The following is a 20,913-nucleotide window of genomic DNA, read 5'->3' as shown; positions in this document are numbered from 1 at the left end:
ACTTTAGTATAACAGAAAAACATGTATCAGTAGAATAGTAGAAGACCTGGATTTTCTCCCTGGAGGACGGCAAAGTGTTGCAGCTGTGCCACATGGAATGACAGAAGGTTTAGCGGTATAGAAGGTAAGCTCTTATTCAAATTTGTGATCCATTAGGATGCATTGTGTTGCACCCCACCAACACTGTTGGGCAAAAGCCCCACACATAGATCCAAAGGCACCATCTTTACAGTCCTTCCCTATTGCACCGACAAAGCATCCCCTGGCAGGGGTAGTCAACCTGTGGTCCTCCAGATGTCCATGGACTGCAATTCCCATGACCCCCTGCCAGCAAACGCTGGCAGGGGCTCATGGGAATTGTAGTCCATGGACATCTGGAGGACCACAGGTTAACTACCCCTGCATAGGTCTCGGGATCTGAACTATCTAAAAACGACTTGGCATTCCGAACCAGATCCTTCTGTTGCTCTGCCCTCCGTTTTCTTCATGGTCCCTCCTCTGCACATTTGGAGAAGCTGCTGAAATCTTCTCCGCCCCGAGGCTGGCTTCGGCGTGCTGTAAGGAGCGCGTCCTTTGGGGTTGAGGAAGTGTGCGTGCCTTGTTCCGTTTTATTCTTTGCAATCACTGCGAGGCGACGAGATAAGGGGCGCTGCATGCCCCGAAGAACCGCTCTGTATTGATCTCTCCGGGATCAGGATTCCTCTCGCGCTCGTTTCCCCCGCCGCCCTCGGGCCATCTTTTCCGTCCGCTCTTAGCAGCCAATCAGGAACGAGGCGGCCTGGCGACGCGCTGGCTTTTGCTCCCGTTTAGCGCGAGAGCCGTTCTACCGCAGCATCCGAGCAGGAGCGGCTTGTCCGTTCCCATAGCGACGGCCGCGGCGTTAGCCGTCTCCCGGGAGCGACGTCACCTGCCGCGGGAGAGCCTAGTCATTGGCCAGTGAAACCGACCTCGCGAACAAAGCGCTTTTTCATTGGCTAGCTCGTTAGCTCGTTCTGTGGTGATGTCGGGGGAAGGGGAGCGAGCGCTTTGATTGGGGGGAGGGGGGGATCCTAAACCGGACAGTTACGTCGCTGTCAGAATTCGAGATGCAACCGGAGGATACTGATGAGAAGCGGCCCAGCGGCTGCCCTTTCCCGGGCGAAGTAAGTCGAGCGGGGAGGGAGCTGTTCGCAGGTGCTAATGCAGAGCTGGAGCGTCACCTACCCGTACTTGTCGCCTTTTGCTGTAGGGTGAATGCTGCCTTTGGTGACGGGATAGCAAAGCATAAGGTCCCTTGTGAGCTGAGCCCCAGAACCCGTTGTCACCGCCCTGGAAGATAATACAGTCCCTGACCATGTGCAGAATATTTATTTAAAGGACTGCTTTTCTAATAGCATGACACCACCACTAGTGTGTAGCGACACCCAATGCACAAGGCTCTGATATTAAACCTGTGCACATTTACTCGGTCGTAATTCCCACTTGGTTCAGTGAAATTTCTCCCACCCTGCGTAAAGAGGCATGGGCTACTTGGCTTCAGATGAGAAACTGACAAAGTATGAATGAGTCCACCTCTGTGTTGTACATCAGTACACATCTAACTTTTGTTCTGGGAGGTGTTAATGCAATTTGGGCTTTTCCAGTTTCTCCTAACCTTGTTTAGTGTAACCTCACCACCAAAACCTGTTCTCTGTTTCCTTCCATTGGTTGGTGGTGCAAATTCTCGCTCGGGCATCTCTGCATTTTCCACCCTACTTCCAGGGTATTACTTCTGTTTTAACTGTTTCAAGAGCAGGTATGACTAGATCACTGTAGTGTTATTTCGGATTCTATGTCTGTGCATGTTGCCTGACACACTAGAAAGACTTTCCATAAAAACACAAGAAGGGTCCTGCAGGCTCAGAGGAGCGGTCCAAATAGTTCAGCATCCTGTTTCATGCAGTTGCCCTAGAAGGCCAACCAAAAGAATAGGAGTGTCTTCAGTGTTGCCTCCTGGAACTGGTATTCAGAGGTTCACCACCTCTGAATATGGAGGCAGCCTTTAAGCACCATAATTAGTAGCCATTTGATGGTTCTTTCCTCAATAAAGCTGACTAGTCTCTTTTTAAAGATAGTTATGGTCATGGCTTTCATCATTACATCCTCTGGCGATAAATTCCATGGTTTATTTTTTAAATGAGTAAAAATGTATTTTCTTAGTCCATCCGGAAACAATGAACCAACAACTTCACTGGGTGTCCTTGATTTCTAGTGTTGTGCCCTTTCCTTGATGCTTGCCTGGAATCCTGTTGTCTTTTAGGAGCCAGGCCAAAATATTTCTTTTTACCCACGCTGTTAGGTAGGGACTTTATCTTTAGCTGTTTACAAGTTGCTTCTAGTTTGGTCTATATGTTTGGCCATTTATGTGTGGGCATTTTTTTAATATCGATAGTTTGTTTTTAGTTACTTCTTTTGCTTATATTGATAGTTTGTAATGAGTTTTAGACTGTGGTTTTTTTTATCTCAAGCAGGTTTCTGAAGAAATGGCATAAACGTATTCTAAATAATAAAAAAAATTAAGAGTGGGAAAAGTAATTCTCTCTTGATAAATCTGGTTCTGGGTGTGAGATTCAGCAAAACAAATAAAACCAAAAATCCAAAAGAATCGTCTCTCAGATGAAGCAAAAAATAAAATATATTTGCCAATATAGGGAGATCACAGCAATGCACCTGAAATACAGCAAGGATGAACAGATCTTTTGTAACTTTTCAAACTTGTCAATTTAAGTTTACACATTTCCATTGGTTCATGCATCATCATTAGGTACCTTGACACGTTTGGATTGACCGGGCTCTAAGGGTAATTGCTCAGACCCATCCTAGTGGCCTGGGTATCCTCTTTTACAAGAAGGTATTGTTGTAAAATGGTAGAGGTTGCTGTTGGAGCAATTTCCTGAGAATGGCCCCTTAGATGGTACTCCTGTGTAACTGCACATTCCTTGGCCTGCAAAATTTACTTCTTGAAGGCTATAGTGCACGCCTTCCGATTGACCCCTCAGGGTTCTGTATCCTGGACACCCCTCCCCCTTAGTGAATTATATAGTGTACAGATGACTGGGTTCATCAAGGAGCATCCTTAAGATAAGTTGACCTCAGCCATTTACCAACTTTGAGGGGGGTGGGGAAATATTATGGTGCTGAAAGGTAGTGAGCCCCATAAACATCTCCCTGTGCTCAACTGAATGATGTCCCAACTCCACTGAAGTGCCCTTTTCATGCTCCCCTTCCCCAGCTGTCCAGGTGATGTGGCTGACCTAGATTCAAATGGATAGCTGTGTTGGTCTGATGTAGCACAATAAAATCAGAGTCCAGTAGTACCTTTGTTGGTCTTAAAGGTGCTACTGGACTCTGGTTTTATTGGCTGACTTAGGTGAACTTCCTGTGTTTTTCTTCAGTTATTGAAGATTTCTGCTGGTTGACAAAACAACAAACTTTGAATTTTCTCTTTAAAGGTATGAAGTGTTAAGCCTAGTGCCTTGATGTCATACAATGCCTGATCAACAAAAGAAGGTGAAACCTACAGAGAAGCCAGCAGATACCAAAACTCAGGGGATAACTGCTAGGTATTATGCTTTATGTTCAATGTCAGCTATGGTTTTTTGGTGTTTATACCAACTCCCACATTGAATAGTTTAATCTGAATACTTGGTTCAGAGCCATGGTTACTCTGGTCACCAAGTTTATTCAGACCTTTTCATTTTGACTGAAACAATGGGCTGTTCAAATAGAGGGGGGAAAGAGAGAGTGTTGTAGCAATACCAGAAAGGTTCTTTTCTGGTGAAGCAGTATAATTTAATTTCCGTTAATAGATGTATGACCTATGCTTTCTCCTAGGGATTACAGTGATCTTAAAAGGCTTCTGGAACTTCTTAATGTCCAGTCAAGCAAACAACAGGTATTCTAGCAGCAAAAGGTTGTGTTAAAAATATGTTCTAATCTGAATTTTGTTGTATTCGCAAAATTATTTTAAATGTTTTTTGATTAAAAATATAAAAATAAAACATCAGACATTTGACCATGTAGTCAACAGGTTAGTTTATACCAGTCTTTGTCAATAATTTTACTATTGAGAAGTCTTTGAAACATTCTTCAGGCTTTGAGAAACCTGAGAAGTGGCATGATCATGCAGAACATGGATGGAAAGCATAGCTGTATACACAGAGCCCCTTCCCTTCCTTCCCCCCTCAAGCCCACCATTGGCCATTTTGAGAGATGGTAGGTGGATTGACATGACCATATATCATATCACTCAATTAATGGTTAACCAATTAAAAAATATTTTATAATTAATCAACTCCCACCCATTCAGGAAACCCTGCCAGGACTGTCAATAAGCCTGAAGGTTTCAGAAAACCCTGGCTGAAAAAGCTTGGTTGACACAGATGAATACATACTACTAATTTCTCTAATCAAACATTCTTCAAAATTATTTTTTCTTCCAATTCTAAGCAAAAATTAGCCTTCTGGATGTTATGGCATAGCATTTTTATTCAGTTTTCTTTGACATAAATATTTACTGAGAAATTTAAGCAGCTTCTTAACACTGATACACAAACCTCTGAGTTTATTGGGGCTTTCAGATCTTACATCCAGAGTTTTACAACATTTTTCTGCCATTTATTATCAGCACCTATTAAAAAGTAGAGGATATATTCCCTTTACCGTTTATAGCTAATTTTTCAAAACTTGTCCATTGGGTTATTTTTCATCTTTACACATTAATGTTTGTTTAAAACTATTATGTATAGATATTGAAACCAATCCAGACTCTCAAAGGTATTGACACAAAAGATTGCTCAAGCAAGTCAATGTTTCATTATCTTCTTTTATCCATTTAGTTGTCCAGTCTATTCTAGCCAGATAGAAATACTTTTGAACACTGGGAATTCCCACGCCTCCCTTATCTTATCCTGGGCTTCCTGTACATTTATCTTATCTTAGGTCTCTTATAAATGACTGTGAAGTAAAGTAAACAAACAAACAAATGAAAATCCTGAAAGGAGAGTTGATTTCTCTAGACAGGTTACCTCAGCACTTTCAAGGTTGCTCTTTTTCCACACCAAGTGTCTGTCCACAGAACCTACACACCAGTTAGGAATGACAGGTCCTTAAAAGAATGCTTTGAGTTAATGGTTTTCCTGTGCTGAGGCAGCTGAGGCAGCTGCATTGGTTGCCAATCGCTGCCCGGATCCGGTTCAAGGTTTTGGTTTTAACCTTCAAGGCTTCAAGGCTCCCAGGTGAGCTGTGGGCCCTGCAGGATCTTCCAGTGTTCTGTAGGGCCTGCAAAACGGAACTCTTCCGCCAGGTCTATGGTTGAGACTGGGGTCGGCAAGGTACATCTACTGCCCCCCCCCCCGGGCTTTTGGAGTGAACATCATTGGACCTCCTTCTCCACCCCCCTTAGTAATAGGGGGTAGGATTTTTCCGCCATATTGGGATGGATTTTAAGTGTTTTAATGGGGTTTTAAGACATTGTGACCCGCCACAAGCTGTTTAGGGAGTGGCGGGAAATGAATGAATGAATTAATTAATTAAAGTAGGGAGCTTTGGCTCTTAAAAGCATAACCCCCAAAATATTTGTTGGTCTCTAAAGTGTTAGTCAGCTGTTGAAGCTCCCAGATGGTTACAAAGCTGCTGTTTACATTGCATTTTTGTTTAAGTTCATTACCTGGCCTTAGGTTATTTGAGACACCCATTACAATAAATTCTGACCTGGTTAATTATACCATTTGCCATGTAATCTGCCTTGCCTTTGCAGCTGCCAGCCCTTGACTTTGAAAGTGCTAAAAATAGCATGAGGAAGTCTGAGCAGGATCCCGGCAACACTTGTGGAGAGAGATGCAGAGGTCAATGGCAAGAATCAACTGAAGCTGTTGAGCTTGAAAACTTTAGGTACAGTGCAAAAGCTTTATTGTGTTTATGTGGACTTGATTCAGATCTTTTCTCATCTTCTCCCCCCACCTTGCCATAGAACTTAGCAAGAATGTTGAAATCTAGCGAGAAATATTTATTTTTATCTAGTTTATTTATATTATGATTTCTAGACCATACTTCCCCAGAAGTGGGCTTGGGGTGGTTCACAACATATAAACAACATTAAAACCATCTTAAAAATATAAAGCAGTTTAAAATACTTAACTTCCACCACTGATTCTGCAGCCCCTGTGTCTCTCCAATAATTTTATCTACAGCTGTGGTGAATTCCACAGATGTGAGGAAAACCGGTGTGGGAGATGGAGAAAAGAGAGAAGGACATGTTTTAATTTATTTATTTTAGTGCTTTATTTGTAGCTTGCCTTTTCTCCAGAAAGTGAAGGTGCATTACGTGTCTTGGTCATTCTAAACTTCTGCGAATTTTTGTATCTTGGTCAATCTAGACTTCCACTGTGAATGCATAATTTGACCAGGAAATGGAATTTCCAACGTGAATCTCTGTGGTGACCTTTTCTGATATAGAGACATTATCTAAGAAGCCAGCATCTTCAGACAGCATGTTCAACTGTGACTGTTCTCCAACAATGACAGAATCTCTCATTATCATACTGACCAGTAGATGTTATGCATCCACAATAGCTGACAGACAGCTTTCCAGTCTTCCCTACTGGATGTAGAAGTAACAGGGTTAGCATTGCTTTATAGCTGGATAGTGAGCAAAAGCAGACTTGGGAGAAGTGTCTTCCCTTCCCCTGTGTTTGGCAACTGGATATACTGGCTTATACAGTTTGGTACAGCTGTTTTAGGAGGAGGATGTTTATGAGCCTTCTTCTAGGTGCACATTTTCAGTTTGTTCAAGCTGTTTTCTTAGCTAGGCTAAGAAATCTATCTCTTCAAACCTCTGACCTGCCACTGACTTTATACCTACCAATCCTAATTGTAACTTTTTCCTACTTTTAGCAGCTTGTTACTAATTGTTTCTGCAGCATTTTGAAATTATATATTTATTTAGGCATTGTTATCTTGCTTGACTCAGTGGGAGAGCATCTACAAACCATGCACAAGGCTTCAAGTTTACTCACCAGTCTTTCTAGTTAAACTGATGGGTTGGTGACCTTGGAGAGCTCCTGCCAATGCAAATAGACAACACTGACCTTGATGGATAAAAGGTCTGTTTCGTATGGCAGTTTCATGATTTCATAGGACTTACATGACAAATTGAAAGCTTCCTAGGCTGTTCATGGTTAAACAGGAGTTCATATACAGTTTTCCCTGGCTTTCCCGATTCCCCCTCAGAAAAATTAGTCAGATGCCTGGAAACAGTGACAAAGTGGCTCAACCAGAGTCGTCTGAAACTCAATCCTTCAAATATGGAGGTTCTGTGACTGGGTAGGAAGGGACCAAATGCGCTTACCCAACTTGGACAGAGTGTGTCTAGCAGTAGCCCACTGCTCCAGAAACATGGGTGTGATTCTCGACACCTCCCTCTCCATGGAAGCACTGGTCACGAGTGTAGCGCAGGAGGCCTTCTACCACCTAAGCCAAACCACTAGTGCCCTACTCGGCACCAAAACACCTAGCCATAGTGATCCATGTGACAATCACCTCTAGATGATTAGGAATGTTGTGCTATTTTCCAACACTGACTTTGCCTTTCTTCCCTTAGTATGAATTACAAGAACGAGAGAAATTTTAGCAGACATCCTCAGCACAAGCTGTTTCAGGATATCTTTGCATCTTTGATTAAAAATCGGCTTACTTGCAGGTATGAAACATAGGCTTTAGAGAGGGTAGAAAAACTTCCAGCAGAATGGGAGTTACTTGCATGAGCAACTAGGTTGTAATTATGGACATTTAGGGTTCTGCTGTTACAAAATGCCAAGTCTAAATACACTTTAGCTTCATTGACTTGCATGAGAGAAATATGCAGCTCGACTACCATGGTCAAAAATAAATATCTTGCAATTCTTCTGTGTCTTAGTCTAAAACTGAGAGGAGAAAATTGGGCTTGTCTAGCTCTGAAAAGATTGTAGCTTTGCAGTAATCTTTTGAACTGGTTCTCTCCAGGGTATTTTCACACATTGTCATCATCATTTAAAATAAAATTATTGTTTGTTGATGTTATGCTTCCTGCTTTGAAAGGACGCCTCTTGTCTTTGCTGTAGTCAAAGCTGAAATATTATCTTGTTAGCAGTTACTATTCATAGGTACTTTGTACTACTGTAAAGGAGCAATTCGTCATACCAACACATTACATTTTTTGGCTTTGAATGTGGGTGCTATCAAAATTGTCTTATCATTTCACAGGTGATTATAGCTCCCATATAATTTGGCCATTTTTGGGATGACCTCTTTTGATGGGGTGGAGTTCTTTAAGAAGCCAGTGTTTGCAAGGAGCACAAAAGCAATGAACTGTGTCTTGTGTCCAACAAGAAGAGAACTACTTCCAGAGATACTGCAAAAACTTGTTTTATTTGGGATATTAATTTTGAATGGCTTTATCCTTTGGTAGTGTTATGATGAATTTGATTGTAAAAATACAGTTCAGTGAGACTGACAATACATTTTGACATCAACTTAAACTTAACATCAGCTCAGGTATTGATGATATTTCCTTCTAAAAATGGCTACTAAATGAAGCATGAGTTTCAGATTTTTAAAAGATCTTTCCCATTTTAGAATGCGATATTGTGTAGCTTGCATCAATGTGCTGATGTGCTGTGGATATTATATTTCAGAGTTTGTAATTCAGTTGCTGTGCTGCCCAAAGCAGGTCTACTTAAAATCCTGCTCAGGCTTGCTCCCAGGCAAGTGTTCTTAGAGTTACATCATGAGTGCTTGACTCGGTCATCTGAGACCAATCCATGCAGGAACCTTGTGCCATCATCAGGAAGCAAGTAACTGCAGTGGGAACCTGGAAAAGAGCCACTGGGCCTTGATTGACTTTTGGTCCCAAGAGATGATTCCAAATAACTGTTCTTGGGAAGCCTACTTGTATGTGTTACAGAACAGCCTTTATTTTTACCATGTTATTTTTAGCCATTGGCTTAATTCCCAGATTGGTTGGAGTCAAACTGTCATGCTAATCAACCATATCTATTTCTAGGGGGAATGAGAAAGGTGAAAATATAAACAGTGTGTACGTGCTTCCTTAATATCAGTATAAAATCATTTAGGTTCAATTTATTTACATTATTACATAATTCTATTTACATTATTCTGTAAGTAGTTTCTGGCATCTTAAAAGTTCAAATATAATAACAATGTTTGACAGATGAAGTTGCTCAAGTGAAATTAACCTGCATGGAGCTGATGAATGATTGCTTTGATCTTTTTGTTACAGGGAATGGGCCGATCGAGCTTCATCTATTCATTTTCTAAGAGTTTTAATATGTGTAAGGTTATTAATGAGAGATCCGTCCTTTCAGGTTGGTTTGCTATGTGACAGCTGGTTTGGTGTAGTGGTTAAAAGTGGCAGCTTCTAATCTGGAGAAACTGGTTTGATTCCCCAACCCTCCACATGCAGCCAACTTGTATCAGTTACAGTTCTCTCAGAGCTCTGTCAGCCCTACCTATCTCACAAGGTTTCTTTTGTGAGAAGGGTAGGTGATTGTAAGCCATTGAGACTCCTTTGAGTAGTAATGAGAAGGGTACAAAAAACCATAAGTACTGAGCATAACAAACCAGTATTTTCAATCTGTAACTTACTGTTTAAATACCAAGACTTACGAATTGCTGCAGTTGATGATAAACTAGCAATTTGGCATGTGTCATTTGCGAAATCCAATGCTGCTGTGCAGTTTGTGTAGTTGCATTCCAGACATTTTAGCACAGAACAGCTGTAAAAGCATAGAAATTTACCCTGGTCTTCCAGTGACTCATAGGGCCTTTCCAGATGTTTACTTACAGCACTATAAATGGCCATTTATTTCTCTTTTTGTGGAAAGAGTCCACACAGCAAGACTCAGAGATGTTTCCAAGTAATACTTAACCCCCTCCCCCAGTCATATCTGCATGTGAAACATTACATGAAGTACTGCAGTTTATCTGTAATCAGGATCCTGGAGTCAATGTCCAACAAATTCCATGGTGCCTAATTCCCACAGAATATTTCCAAGTTGAGATGTACACCGGGTCATTTGAAAACATCTGTCTGTGAGCAAAGAACATTACTTTTGGCATGGTGCTTTGCAACACAGAAAAGATGAGTGCTTCTCCACTCATCGTTACTCATTGCGGTTGTTGGGTCTTCCATTCCCCCTCCCGGTGGTTAAAATCTTCTGAGGGGATGACAGAATCTATGTGGACCATGTTGCTCTTGTGTATTTTTTAATCTCACCTGCCTTGTTTACCTTTTGCAAATTGTTTTCTCCTCAAAGGTGCTATTTGCCTTACAAAGGAAAACGTACTCATGTTGTGCTTTCGCTTGGAGGAATGAAATTTGTAGTGCAATCCTAAGCAGAGTTACACTCTTGTTTGTCCGTTGAAGTCCATAGGCTTAGATGTGTGCGGGAGTGCTTAGGATGGCACCTCTGGATTTGGAAAGTGATATGGGAAAAGAATATAGACTTCTTCCCCCAGTTCCGGTCCACTGTCACCCCCCCCCCCAATATTGCATTTAACACTTAAATAGTGCCAGCAAGGGAAACTGATCTTCACAGAGATCTGAACTAAATTTGGAGTAATGAAGTATAATTCTTACCCATTGGACCCATCTAGCAATGGTTGAGCATCATTTGCAATGCTGAATCAACATTATGACCAACATTATGATAATACAATGGGTAACATTGGGTAGAGAATGATAGGTACACAGTGGGTAGTGAAGTCTCTGTTACTTCATTGCTAGGCGTGGCTGGGGAGAGACTGCTAGTGGAAGATATGCATGCTTTCTACCAAGTGAGTCATACTGAGCTCATCAAGGCATTAAAATAAATATTTTTATGATTGGGCTCAATCTGTTTGTTAGCTTAAAACAGCTAGACCTTTTCAAGTGTAGTGAACCTAGACTGGCATGCAACTGAAGGTGGGAAGCTACTCACAGTTTTTCAGAAGTATGGCATATTTAATTTTGTGTTGTTTTTCTTTGTCTAGGAAACACTACACAGTCTGGGCGGGACTGAACATTTAGCACAGGTAAACACTCTGTCTTGCCACAAATATTTTGTTGTACATTACCTTGAATTTGTAAAGTCAAGAATTGCGAAGGCTATAGATCCTATGTCAACATGTGATGTTTCCATTAAACAATGACAGTTGTAGGTGAACTAGATCACAATAGTGACTGCCTTTGTAATTTGATTAAGCTCCAAGTGGCTTGCTTCAGAGAAAAGAGCATCTGCTTTGGTGATGGATGGGATGAGAATGCAGATTTGCAGGGCCAGGCAGGGCCATCTGGCATGTACTTGCTGTTTGACTTCTACTGGAGCAAACAAAGACGTGCAGATGCCTAAATGACGCTCAAGCCAAGAACAGTTCAATAGTTGCCCTTTTTCAGTGGTACAATTTTACGTATTAGACACACCTAGGTAACACACTTTTATGTACTTACTAGAAGCGAAGCCCATTTTAAAAACAGGAGGAAGAAAGTGTGAGGAAGGTAGCTGGGTGGGAGGGCCCCTGCAGAGCAAGGGGGGCGAGGTAGGAAAGCAGGGTGGAAGGGCAGGTGCAGTGGAGCGTGGCTCAGTGCCCTCCCGCAGTCTCCTGGGAGGCAGAAGTTCAGAGATGCATGCCTAGAGGGTCCTCATTGCTCTCCTGGCAGGCAGAAGCATGGGGAGAGCTGTGCACCATGGCAGAGCATGGCCACACAACTTCCATAGCCTTCCTAGGTGGCAGGAGCACAGGGAGAGCTGCATGCCATTGTGGATCACCCCTGGATGGCCTACCTTGCCCTGTTGAGAAGCAGGAGCCCAGGGAGGCTGCTGCACTGTGCTGGAGTGTGACAAGGCTGCTTCAGTCACCACCCCAGCAGCCAGGAGCACAGGAATGGTAGTGGGGAGAAACATTTGGCACTATCTCTGTCTCTGCAGAAAAAGGTTCCTCGGCCTACTGGCAACCAGCAGCCTCCACCAGTTCTGTGGGTTATGTCTTGGGGGCCGTTCCTCCTTCTTGGAAGTTTCAGGAATCAGCATGGAGGAGGAGGAGGAGGAGGACAGGGGCAGGGGCAGGGGTAGGGAAGAACCTCTGATTAGCCCTTAGTGAGGCAGGGCCCTCCCATCGAGGGCCAGTCAGAGTCTCGGCATGTCGTTGGGAAACATGGTAAGGATTTTATAGGTTATGAAGATAGTATAATTATAAATCCACTGCTGAAACTAGTGCTAGGAGGCAACATTTAAGGCACCTCATTTGCCATCCAACACAATGTTGGATTAGGTAAATCTCTGGTCTGATCTAGGAGGGCTCTTATCTTCTTATAATACAACTAGTATAGATAAAATAAGTGGAAACTAATAATCCAATCTGAAGAGCTATTGTTCAACAGCTGACATAAGGTGAATGAATATTTATGTAGGTTGTGTAGGAAACAAGTAGGTTTTTCTTAACTTTCTGAAGAGCAATGTCTAACATTTTTTTAATAAAAAGAACTCCTGTCTGGTGTGTTCATAATGAGTCAGTATAAAATTGAATTGTACATGTTTGGAACCTATAAACACATCATTTGTGATAGCTATTATGTGTTTTCATAATTTTTCTTTGGCTAAGTCTCTATCAAGACGTGAAATTAGTGTGCCCTCTATTGGTCACAAACATTTATGTTATTTTGACTTTAAATCTGCTTTATTGTTCTCATGTTTTCTTACTCTACAGTATATGGAAACAGTAGCAAACGACTATCTTGGATACGGAGAAGAACAGCACAATGTAGACAAACTGGTCAACTTGACATGTGAGTTCTGATTAACACATCCATGCTCTATATCTGTGACTAGTAGTTTGAAATATACAAAAAAAAATCTTGACATAATTGAAAACATTTCTGAGTTGTGATGTGATGCAGTTGCTACAGTACAGGATACAGCACAGCATTAGCAGTTTAAAAAGCAAAGAGTTGCCCTGCTCGCTTAGATTTGTGAGTCCTCCTATCTTCAAATATTTTGCGATGTGAATTTTTCATCTCCTCATGAAATCTACTAAACAGAGCACAAGTTGCTATTTTGGATTTTCACTCTTACTTAAAAAAAACTTTTATGAAAGCTGAGTGGTTTATTCAGTTTTCTTGCCACCACAGATATTTTTCAAAGACTATCTGCTGTTAAAGAACAAAGAGAATGGGTTATAGCCAGTGGAGCGCATAAAGTAAGTACACATTGTCATTGGTTTATTTATTTATTTATTACATTTGTTTACCACCCTCCCCTAAGGCTTAGGGTGGTTCACATGGAACAGAAACAAAGAACATTACATCAAACTCTGTAACTGTATAAAATAATGGTAATAGTAATAGCAATAAACAGAGAAAATAACATTCTAACAATCTTAACAGACACATGGTTGGTCAGTGTATGGGTTCAAGGGAAGGAGGTTCAGGGGCCCAGTTGATGTTGTTTGGCTTCGGTCAACTTCAACCAAATGCCTGGCAGAGGAGCTTCCTTTTGCAGGCCCTGCAGAACTGTTTTAGTTCCATTAGGGCCCTGATCTCCTCTGGGAGCTCATTCCACCAGGTAGGGGCCAGGACAGAGAAGGTTCTGGCCCTGTCTGAGGTCATGGACTTCTTTGGGGCCATGGATCATAAGCGGGTTGGAGATGGTGAAGTGCAGATCTCTTTGAAGGGTGTAGGCAGAGAGGCGGTCCCTCAGGTACCCTGGGCCCAAACCGCATATGGCCTTGAAGGTAATTACCAAAACCTTAAGCCTGATCTGGAATTTGATTGGTAACCAGTGCAGTTGTTGTAGAATGGGCCAGATGTGAGACCACCATGGTGTTGCTGAGAGGATCCTGGTCGCTGCATTCTGGACAGCTGTAGTTTCCGTATCAGAATTAAGGGTAGGCCTGCATAGAGCAAGTTGCAGAAGTCTAGCCTAGAGGTGACTGTTGGATGGATCACTGTAGCTAGTTGTTCCGGGGCCAAGTAGGGAGCTATTAGTTTGGCTTGGCAAAGGTGGTAGAAAACCAGCCGCGCTATTCTTGTGACCTAGGCCTTCATTGAGAGGGAAGCATCCAGGATCACACCCAGGTTCCTGTGGAGCGAGCCTCTGATAGCTGCACACTATCCAGGATGGGCAAACGTGCTTCCTCATTTGGACCACTTTAGCATTAGCTAATTTTAAAGTAGATAGTAGATATATGCTTGCTTCATTTAATATGTGTCAAGTAAATGAACAGCAACTCAAATACTTTGGCCACTTCATGAGAAGGAAGGACTCCCTGGAGAAGAGCCTAATGCTGGGAGCGATCGAGGGCAAAAGAAGAAGGGGACAACAGAGAATGAGGTGGCTGGATGGAGTCACTGAAGCAGTTGGTGCAAACTTAAATGGACTCCGGGGAATGGTAGAGGACCGGAAGGCCTGGAGGATCATTGTCCATGGGGTCGCAATGGGTCGGACACGACTTCTCACCTAACAACAAATGAACAGCAACATTGTTTGGAGTTACTTTTGAAAATACAAAGGCTGACTGTGGTCACAATTTAGAACTCTTCTTGACACAATGAAACCTAAAAGAGTGCTATATTTTACATACTGACAGAACAGATAGTTTTGTTCACCTTTAATCTTCCTATTTTTTCAGACTTTAGTAAATTTACTTGGAACCAAAGATAATAATGTACTGCTGGGTGCACTGCTGGCTCTTACAAGCTTGGCAGAAAGGTATGTTCAGCCTGGTCTTTGTTTTGTCTCTAATGTTTTACTGTGGTTCTAAGAAAATTTGTTCAAGGAGACAAATATGAGTAATTAAGCTTTACTCTCCAAATTGTGTAAACACTAAGGGTTATGGCTAGATTTTAACCTTGAAGAAAAAAAGGGGGCTGCACCTTTTTTATCTTCTAATTTCCCCCCTATTTATTTCTTTAATACCTGCTGTGTAAAATGTGGGTAAATGTCACATGCACCTAAAAGGACTTTAATGCTGTGATTACAGATGGATGAATCTCCCGTGGGTTCCTTTTCCATTGTGAAACTTTTGTTTTAGTGTGCACATCTCTTTAAGTCTTTGGAGGCCATGTACTCCCTAATTATACAACTCTTGTGCAGGAGCACACAATAAGCAAAAACAACAACTTAAGAAGCCCTTAAAATTCAAGGCATTGTGTGATCACGTTAATTCCAATTCAGCAGAGAGCAGCCACTTAGAAAAGTCTCTTGGATTTTCTTTGTATTTTGGGAGATGCTTGCTTAATGAATTTTCAGAATTAATATGTAAATTCTCCTTTTCAGTCCTGAATGCCGAGAGAAGATAAGCGAGCTCAATGTTGTTGAGAACTTGTTGATGATACTGAATGAATATGACCTGCTATCTAAGAGGTAGGCCATTAAATCAGCTAGAGGTTATCTTCAGCTTGCATTTGTGTTGTGGGGTGAGAGGTTGTAAAGATTTGACATGAGGGGTCATTGCATGTTCGGTCAATGTGCATTGTTTGAGTACATTGGAATTCACATACTAGTTCACATACAAGTTGTAGCTTCTGTTAAAGTACAGTCCACCAGGAAGCAAACCTGATCAGTACATACCTGAAAACACCCGAAGTCTAAATGGGCAGGCAAGAAATATAATTTCTTTCTTCCTTGGACTGGTCTGGGGTGAAGCTCCTCCTTTCACAGGCAGGGTCGCTATTCTTTGCTATTCAAGTAGGGGGAGGTGCTTCCCCTCAAATACCCAATCAGCCCTGCTGCTTTGCAGCAAGTTGCAGCTCATCATACTCCACTTGAGCTCAGTGATTCCAAAGATTTATTATTTTACTCCAATGCGCCTGGTGGTGAGGTACCAGGAGCCATTTCGCACGGCTTCAAAATAGCACAATGGTTGCTAATTGGAAACGCTACTAATTTGCCATAACCCACGACGTCGTAGACAATCTGCAACAATCCTGAAACCGACCCGCAAAAAGCGCTTCGTTGTAGCGCTTTCAGGGGAATCCAGAAAAGTGGATTCACCCTCCGGATAGCGATACACTCCTGCAACCAATCTGCAACAGTAGCGCTAAAGACTTGTGTGTTACCATTGTTGCTGGTTCTTCGAAGTCCCTCCTCCTGAGCCTGTCCTCCAAACTTCCGGCGAAGCGATCGCCATTTTTTTTTCTCCGAGCGAGCGGGGATAAACGCACCAGCGAGCCTCTTTCTGTTTAGAGGCTTCCCTGGCTTCAGTCCTTCACCTTTAGTCACTAAGCACAAACCACATAAAAGCCCGTTTGCTGAAATAAAGTCCCTTTATTTTTCACACATAAATTCAGCCGAAAATCGGGCCCGTGAGAGGGGGGGGGATTTTTTTTTTATCACTCGAGGCAGCGTGCCAACGATCATACAATCAAACGACAGCTCACATTAGGCAGCTGGATGGGTCTCTCCGTAGCAACAAATCTACCTAGATTCGTTGCTATGGGTCTGGTTTTTTTTTTTTTAAACCTTTCTTAAAGGGAAAGGGGCTGTTTGGGAGCATGCTAACGGCTGCCCATTGGCTGCTTGACGGCCAGGGGCGGGACGAGCTTGGCAATAGCGCTTCCTTTCTAGCGATTTCTGCCGAGACCGGAAGCCTGTGGGAAACGCTAAAAAACGCAACTGATTCCACTACAAAGGCAGGTATGCATAACGACGAATTCCACTATTTTAAATGGCGATTTTTCATTCCGCAAACAATTTGCAACAAAGATCCCCGTGCGAAAAGGCCCCAGAGTTTGGTTGGGAGCTGCAGTGGCGGCATATGCCCTACCCTGCAGAATGCTCCCAGAGGGGGCAGAGGGAGACAGTCGGTCCTTTTCCTGAGTTTTCATTGGAAGGGAAAGAGTTCAAAGTTGAAAAATTTTGGTTAAGTGTTAATTGGTTTCTATGGCATCCTTTACTCTTGTTTACATTAGTATTGTGAGGACAAAATACCCAGTTCTAAATTTAAACCTCTTTGTTTGATATTAGCTGAAGAATGTCAGTGAACATGGACATTTATTTTGCTTGACTACTGTAAATAAATGGAAAGGAAAGCTTTGCAAGCTTGTTACTGTAGTTAGTAATGTGTCTGCTTAATTTTAGCATTAAAATTATTTTCTTATTAAAGATTTATGATAACTGTTGGAGTGCATAAAAAAGAAAATCAAGAGGAACTGCTTCATATATGTTACTAAATCCAAATTTTGAACACTTAACAGCCTAATGGCATACACAGTCATTTTAATTGCAAATTTTAATTGCATACACTGTCATTTGTGGGCTGTCTCCTTCCAGGCTGACGGCAGAGTTGCTCCGCCTCCTATGTGTGGAACCTCAAGTCAAAGAACAAGTCAAAATGTACGAAGGTGTCCCCATCCTGCTCACTTTGCTCCATTCAGATCACCTAAAGCTGCTGTGGAGTGTTGTTTGGATTCTGGTCCAGGTTTGCGAAGACCCAGACACCAGCGTGGAAATCCGTATTTGGGGTGGTATCAAACAGCTCCTGCATATTCTACAGGGGTAGGTTTCTGAGGGAGGCCTCAGTAAACAGGCTACTCACATGCTGCTTCTGATTTTATAAATAATGATGATGATCTTTGGGCTGTGATTGGGTCCTTGAAAAATTACATGGATTTTCACCGCAGTTGGCTGAACTTCATGTGAAGATTGTTTGCCATTAGGGTGCAAAGCCTTGACTTTTAACTGTATGATTGTATGGAAAGATTTTTCACTTTCAGATATGCCAGGAATTAATAGAAAAATGTCTTAGTATAATGATTTTTATAGGGGGAAACGGCACCGCCATGGTTTTCAAGATCTGTCCATTCTGCTGCAGCAAAGCAGCACAAAAAGCCCTAACTGCATTATGCAGTTGGCAGTGCATGTGTTAGTGGCTTATTTAAACTGCTGCCTTTCTTTCTGGGATCCTTATTTGTAGGCAAGAAATGAACTATAGTTGGTTGATGCATGTAACATAGAATTGCAGGTTGTAGGAAGGTGTAGCTGGGAAGGGGGAAATGTTGCAGCCCTACATATGTCTGAATCTCATTCTCTGAAAGCCGTGGACACAGACTTTGCTTTGGGTTGCCATTTCTTCTGGGTTTTTGCTCTCTGAACACTCATCCTGCCAAATTGTTAACCAGACTCACAGATTAGTATCTTGCAAAATCGGAAATGGATTTCCTGTGCTCTTTATTGAAGAGAGTATTTTTCATGCAAGCCAAAGGGCACCTGAACACATGAAGCTGCCCTACGCTGAATCAAATAATTGGTCCATCATAGACAGTAATGTCCACTCAGAGTGGCAGCAGCTGAATTCCACATTTGACACTTGTCAACTACAAAGATTTGAACTTCCATCTTATGTAGTTGTTGTTCTGTTCAAATATATTACTTTACCATGATAAATTCATGAGAATTTTCTAAACACATTTTTATATGATTATATAATTTAGACTAACCTGCCACATTTTTTCTTAAAATAAAGTTAATTGGCATTTTATTCCTTTGTTTCCAGTTTTAACCTTCATTCTATGGTTCATTGTTTCCTATCTGGAATCAGTGTATTTTTTCCTTATAAGAGGGTTAGTATTAACAATCCACATATTTGTAGCAACAGTGCTGGAAAATCTTTAAAAGATTGAGCTAAATTGTTAATGGCATGAATCATATGGCACTTTATCTAAAATAGCAAATTCACTCAGATTGTTAGAGTGGTACTTAAGGATATATAGAGTACTGATGTTCTTTTAATGTAGAGGAAAATAGCCTCTAATCAGTAGGATGGCTAATAGATATATCTTAAGTATTATTTATACTGTGATTGCCCTTTTCCAGGGAGCGAAATCTATTTTCAGACCGTTCTTCTATTGGGAGTTTATCTAGTGCAAATGCTGCAGGAAGAATCCAGCAGCTTCGCTTGTCAGAAGATTTAAGCCCCCATGAGATACAAGAAAATACATTCTCTCTTCAAGCAGGTATGCCATAATGCAGTTCCTTCTGATGCTTTCCAATAAACTGTTGGAAGAGATTTGCAAAGGACCTTGCCAGAAGTGTATCATTTAATCCAGCAGGTTGTGCAACAGGATGTGTTATACCTAAGACCAGGGGTAGTCAAACTGCAGCCCTCCGGATGTCCATGGACTACAATTCCCATGAGCCCCTGCCAGCGTTTGCTGACAGGGACTCATGGGAACTGTAGTCCATGGACATCCAGAGGGCCTCAGTTTGACTACCCCTGCCTAAGCCAATGCTAGATTGGAAATCTAAATGATGGTAAGAATGTGTGACCCACTAAAATGCCATGCTAGGACTTTGTCTTTCCGTTTTGTCTTGTAATTTATACTTACCAAGTTTTACAAATCCAAGTTTTACAGTAGAAGTTCTTACTTTTTAATAATTGTTGAAAGCAGAATTCCTACTTAGTTGTAATAACAGAAGACTTAAAACCACTATGTTAACCCATCAAATATGAAAGAATGACTTGAATAGATTGTCCTCTTTGGTATTTCATTATGAGCTGCTACAGAGCAGTCTGCGACTGTGCATACATACAATACCAAATTACGGCCAGTTACAGCTCCGTATGATGCATGGTGAACAATACAATCATGCAATTGTCACATCCATGCTTTATATTTCCAGGGATTCCTTTAACTTAAAACATTTTAGGTGTACCACCTAAAAATGTAATGTGTTAAGTAATTTTAAGTACATTTCATATAAAATTCAGAAAACTAGCTTGATTATTTCGGCAAACAAAATACGTTAACAGGTATTTCATATTTGTATTGTTTTGTTCTAGCTTGTTGTGCTGCCATTACTGAATTGGTTCTTAACGATACAAATGCTCATCAGGTTGTTCAGGTAAGAAGCCTTCATTTCAGTACCTTTCAGTGGGGATTCAGGCTACTGTGGTCTACTGGTTAAGTGTTGGACTAGGATCTGGAAGACCCAGGTTTGAATCCTAATGCAAGTTCACTTACTCCACTTCACTTAGACCAGTTCTCCTAATTAGCCCAATATGTCCTTGGGTTATTGTGAGGATAAAATGGAGGAAAAGAGAATGATATTGTAAGCTGTTTTGGGTACATCATAGGGAGATCAGAGATTATTATCTTAATTTTTTTAAGAGTGGTATACTTTTCATTCCAATTCATTTAACTTTTGTTCAGACACTCTTACTTGCATGCAAAAGTACACGCAAATATCTTGACATATGTTTTTGTAATTTGTACGACTATCAGTTACATTTTTTTTATTGGCCATGTTTCAAAGTTGGGTACCCAGAGGTTGGGTGAGAGAAAATATTTTTTTAAGAAACAGTTGTTTTTATGTGAGGTTTTTAGATTTTTATGTAAACCTCCACAAGCTGGCTAGACCTGGGAGTGGTGGTCAACAAGTACAAATATGAATAAATAAAATATAAGTTTAAACCACAATATATGTATTTATTACAAATCACACTAAAACTATGCATTAAAACATTGGCACATTCCACCCCCAAAGTGGTGAATATTAGAACTAAAAAGTCTTGTCAGTGAAAGGTTAATACATATATGCACCGTATAAGATTATAATAGCCATAGTCAAAAACAAACTATTGAATCTGCATTCTTTGGATGTGTGTGCCTAAAAGTTTGAGTTAACTTCCATACAACTCAATTCTTTTGCCACACTTATTATTAGTAATGCCTTAGAGTTAACCTGCCTTGGCATTAATACATATTTATATGTTATAGCGTGCATACATATACAGAAAATTGATGACCAAGGAAGGCCTTGCAGTCCGAAATGCATTTGGTCCAGTTTTAACGTGGTTCAAGTTTATCAACCTAGATATATTGAATTATTGGTCTGGCGTTATGGGTTCAAGGTTCTTAACCTA

At 41.3% G+C, this 20,913-nt stretch overlaps 1 protein-coding gene across 8 annotated transcripts in view; it reads left to right on the top strand.

Moving 5' to 3' along the window:
• The first annotated feature begins 1,017 nt into the window (after positions 1-1,017).
• Positions 1,018-20,913, top strand: part of NEK10 (NIMA related kinase 10) — a 94,579-nt gene continuing 74,683 nt past the window's right edge. For 7 of the 8 annotated variants that reach the window (XR_013225300.1, XM_077302905.1, XM_077302901.1 and 4 more), the window contains exons 1-14: positions 1,018-1,142; positions 3,471-3,581; positions 3,853-3,913; positions 5,777-5,910; positions 7,619-7,717; positions 9,296-9,380; positions 11,047-11,088; positions 12,760-12,838; positions 13,181-13,248; positions 14,680-14,759; positions 15,327-15,413; positions 17,322-17,546; positions 18,864-19,003; positions 19,831-19,892. Coding sequence is in view for 7 of the 8 variants with exons in the window: in XM_077302905.1 (XP_077159020.1) it covers positions 3,508-3,581; positions 3,853-3,913; positions 5,777-5,910; positions 7,619-7,717; positions 9,296-9,380; positions 11,047-11,088; positions 12,760-12,838; positions 13,181-13,248; positions 14,680-14,759; positions 15,327-15,413; positions 17,322-17,546; positions 18,864-19,003; positions 19,831-19,892 (1,236 nt within the window). In the remaining variant the exon portion in view is untranslated. The remainder of the gene's footprint in view (positions 1,143-3,470; positions 3,582-3,852; positions 3,914-5,776; positions 5,911-7,618; positions 7,718-9,295; positions 9,381-11,046; positions 11,089-12,759; positions 12,839-13,180; positions 13,249-14,679; positions 14,760-15,326; positions 15,414-17,321; positions 17,547-18,863; positions 19,004-19,830; positions 19,893-20,913) is intronic. The other variant, XM_077302903.1, reaches the window with a different exon arrangement.

Source organism: Paroedura picta, chromosome 11 (genome assembly GCF_049243985.1).
Source record: "Paroedura picta isolate Pp20150507F chromosome 11, Ppicta_v3.0, whole genome shotgun sequence".
NCBI lineage: Eukaryota > Metazoa > Chordata > Lepidosauria > Squamata > Gekkonidae > Paroedura > Paroedura picta.
The sequence above is the reverse complement of the archived record's forward strand: the minus strand, read 5'-3'. Positions and strand labels throughout refer to the sequence as shown.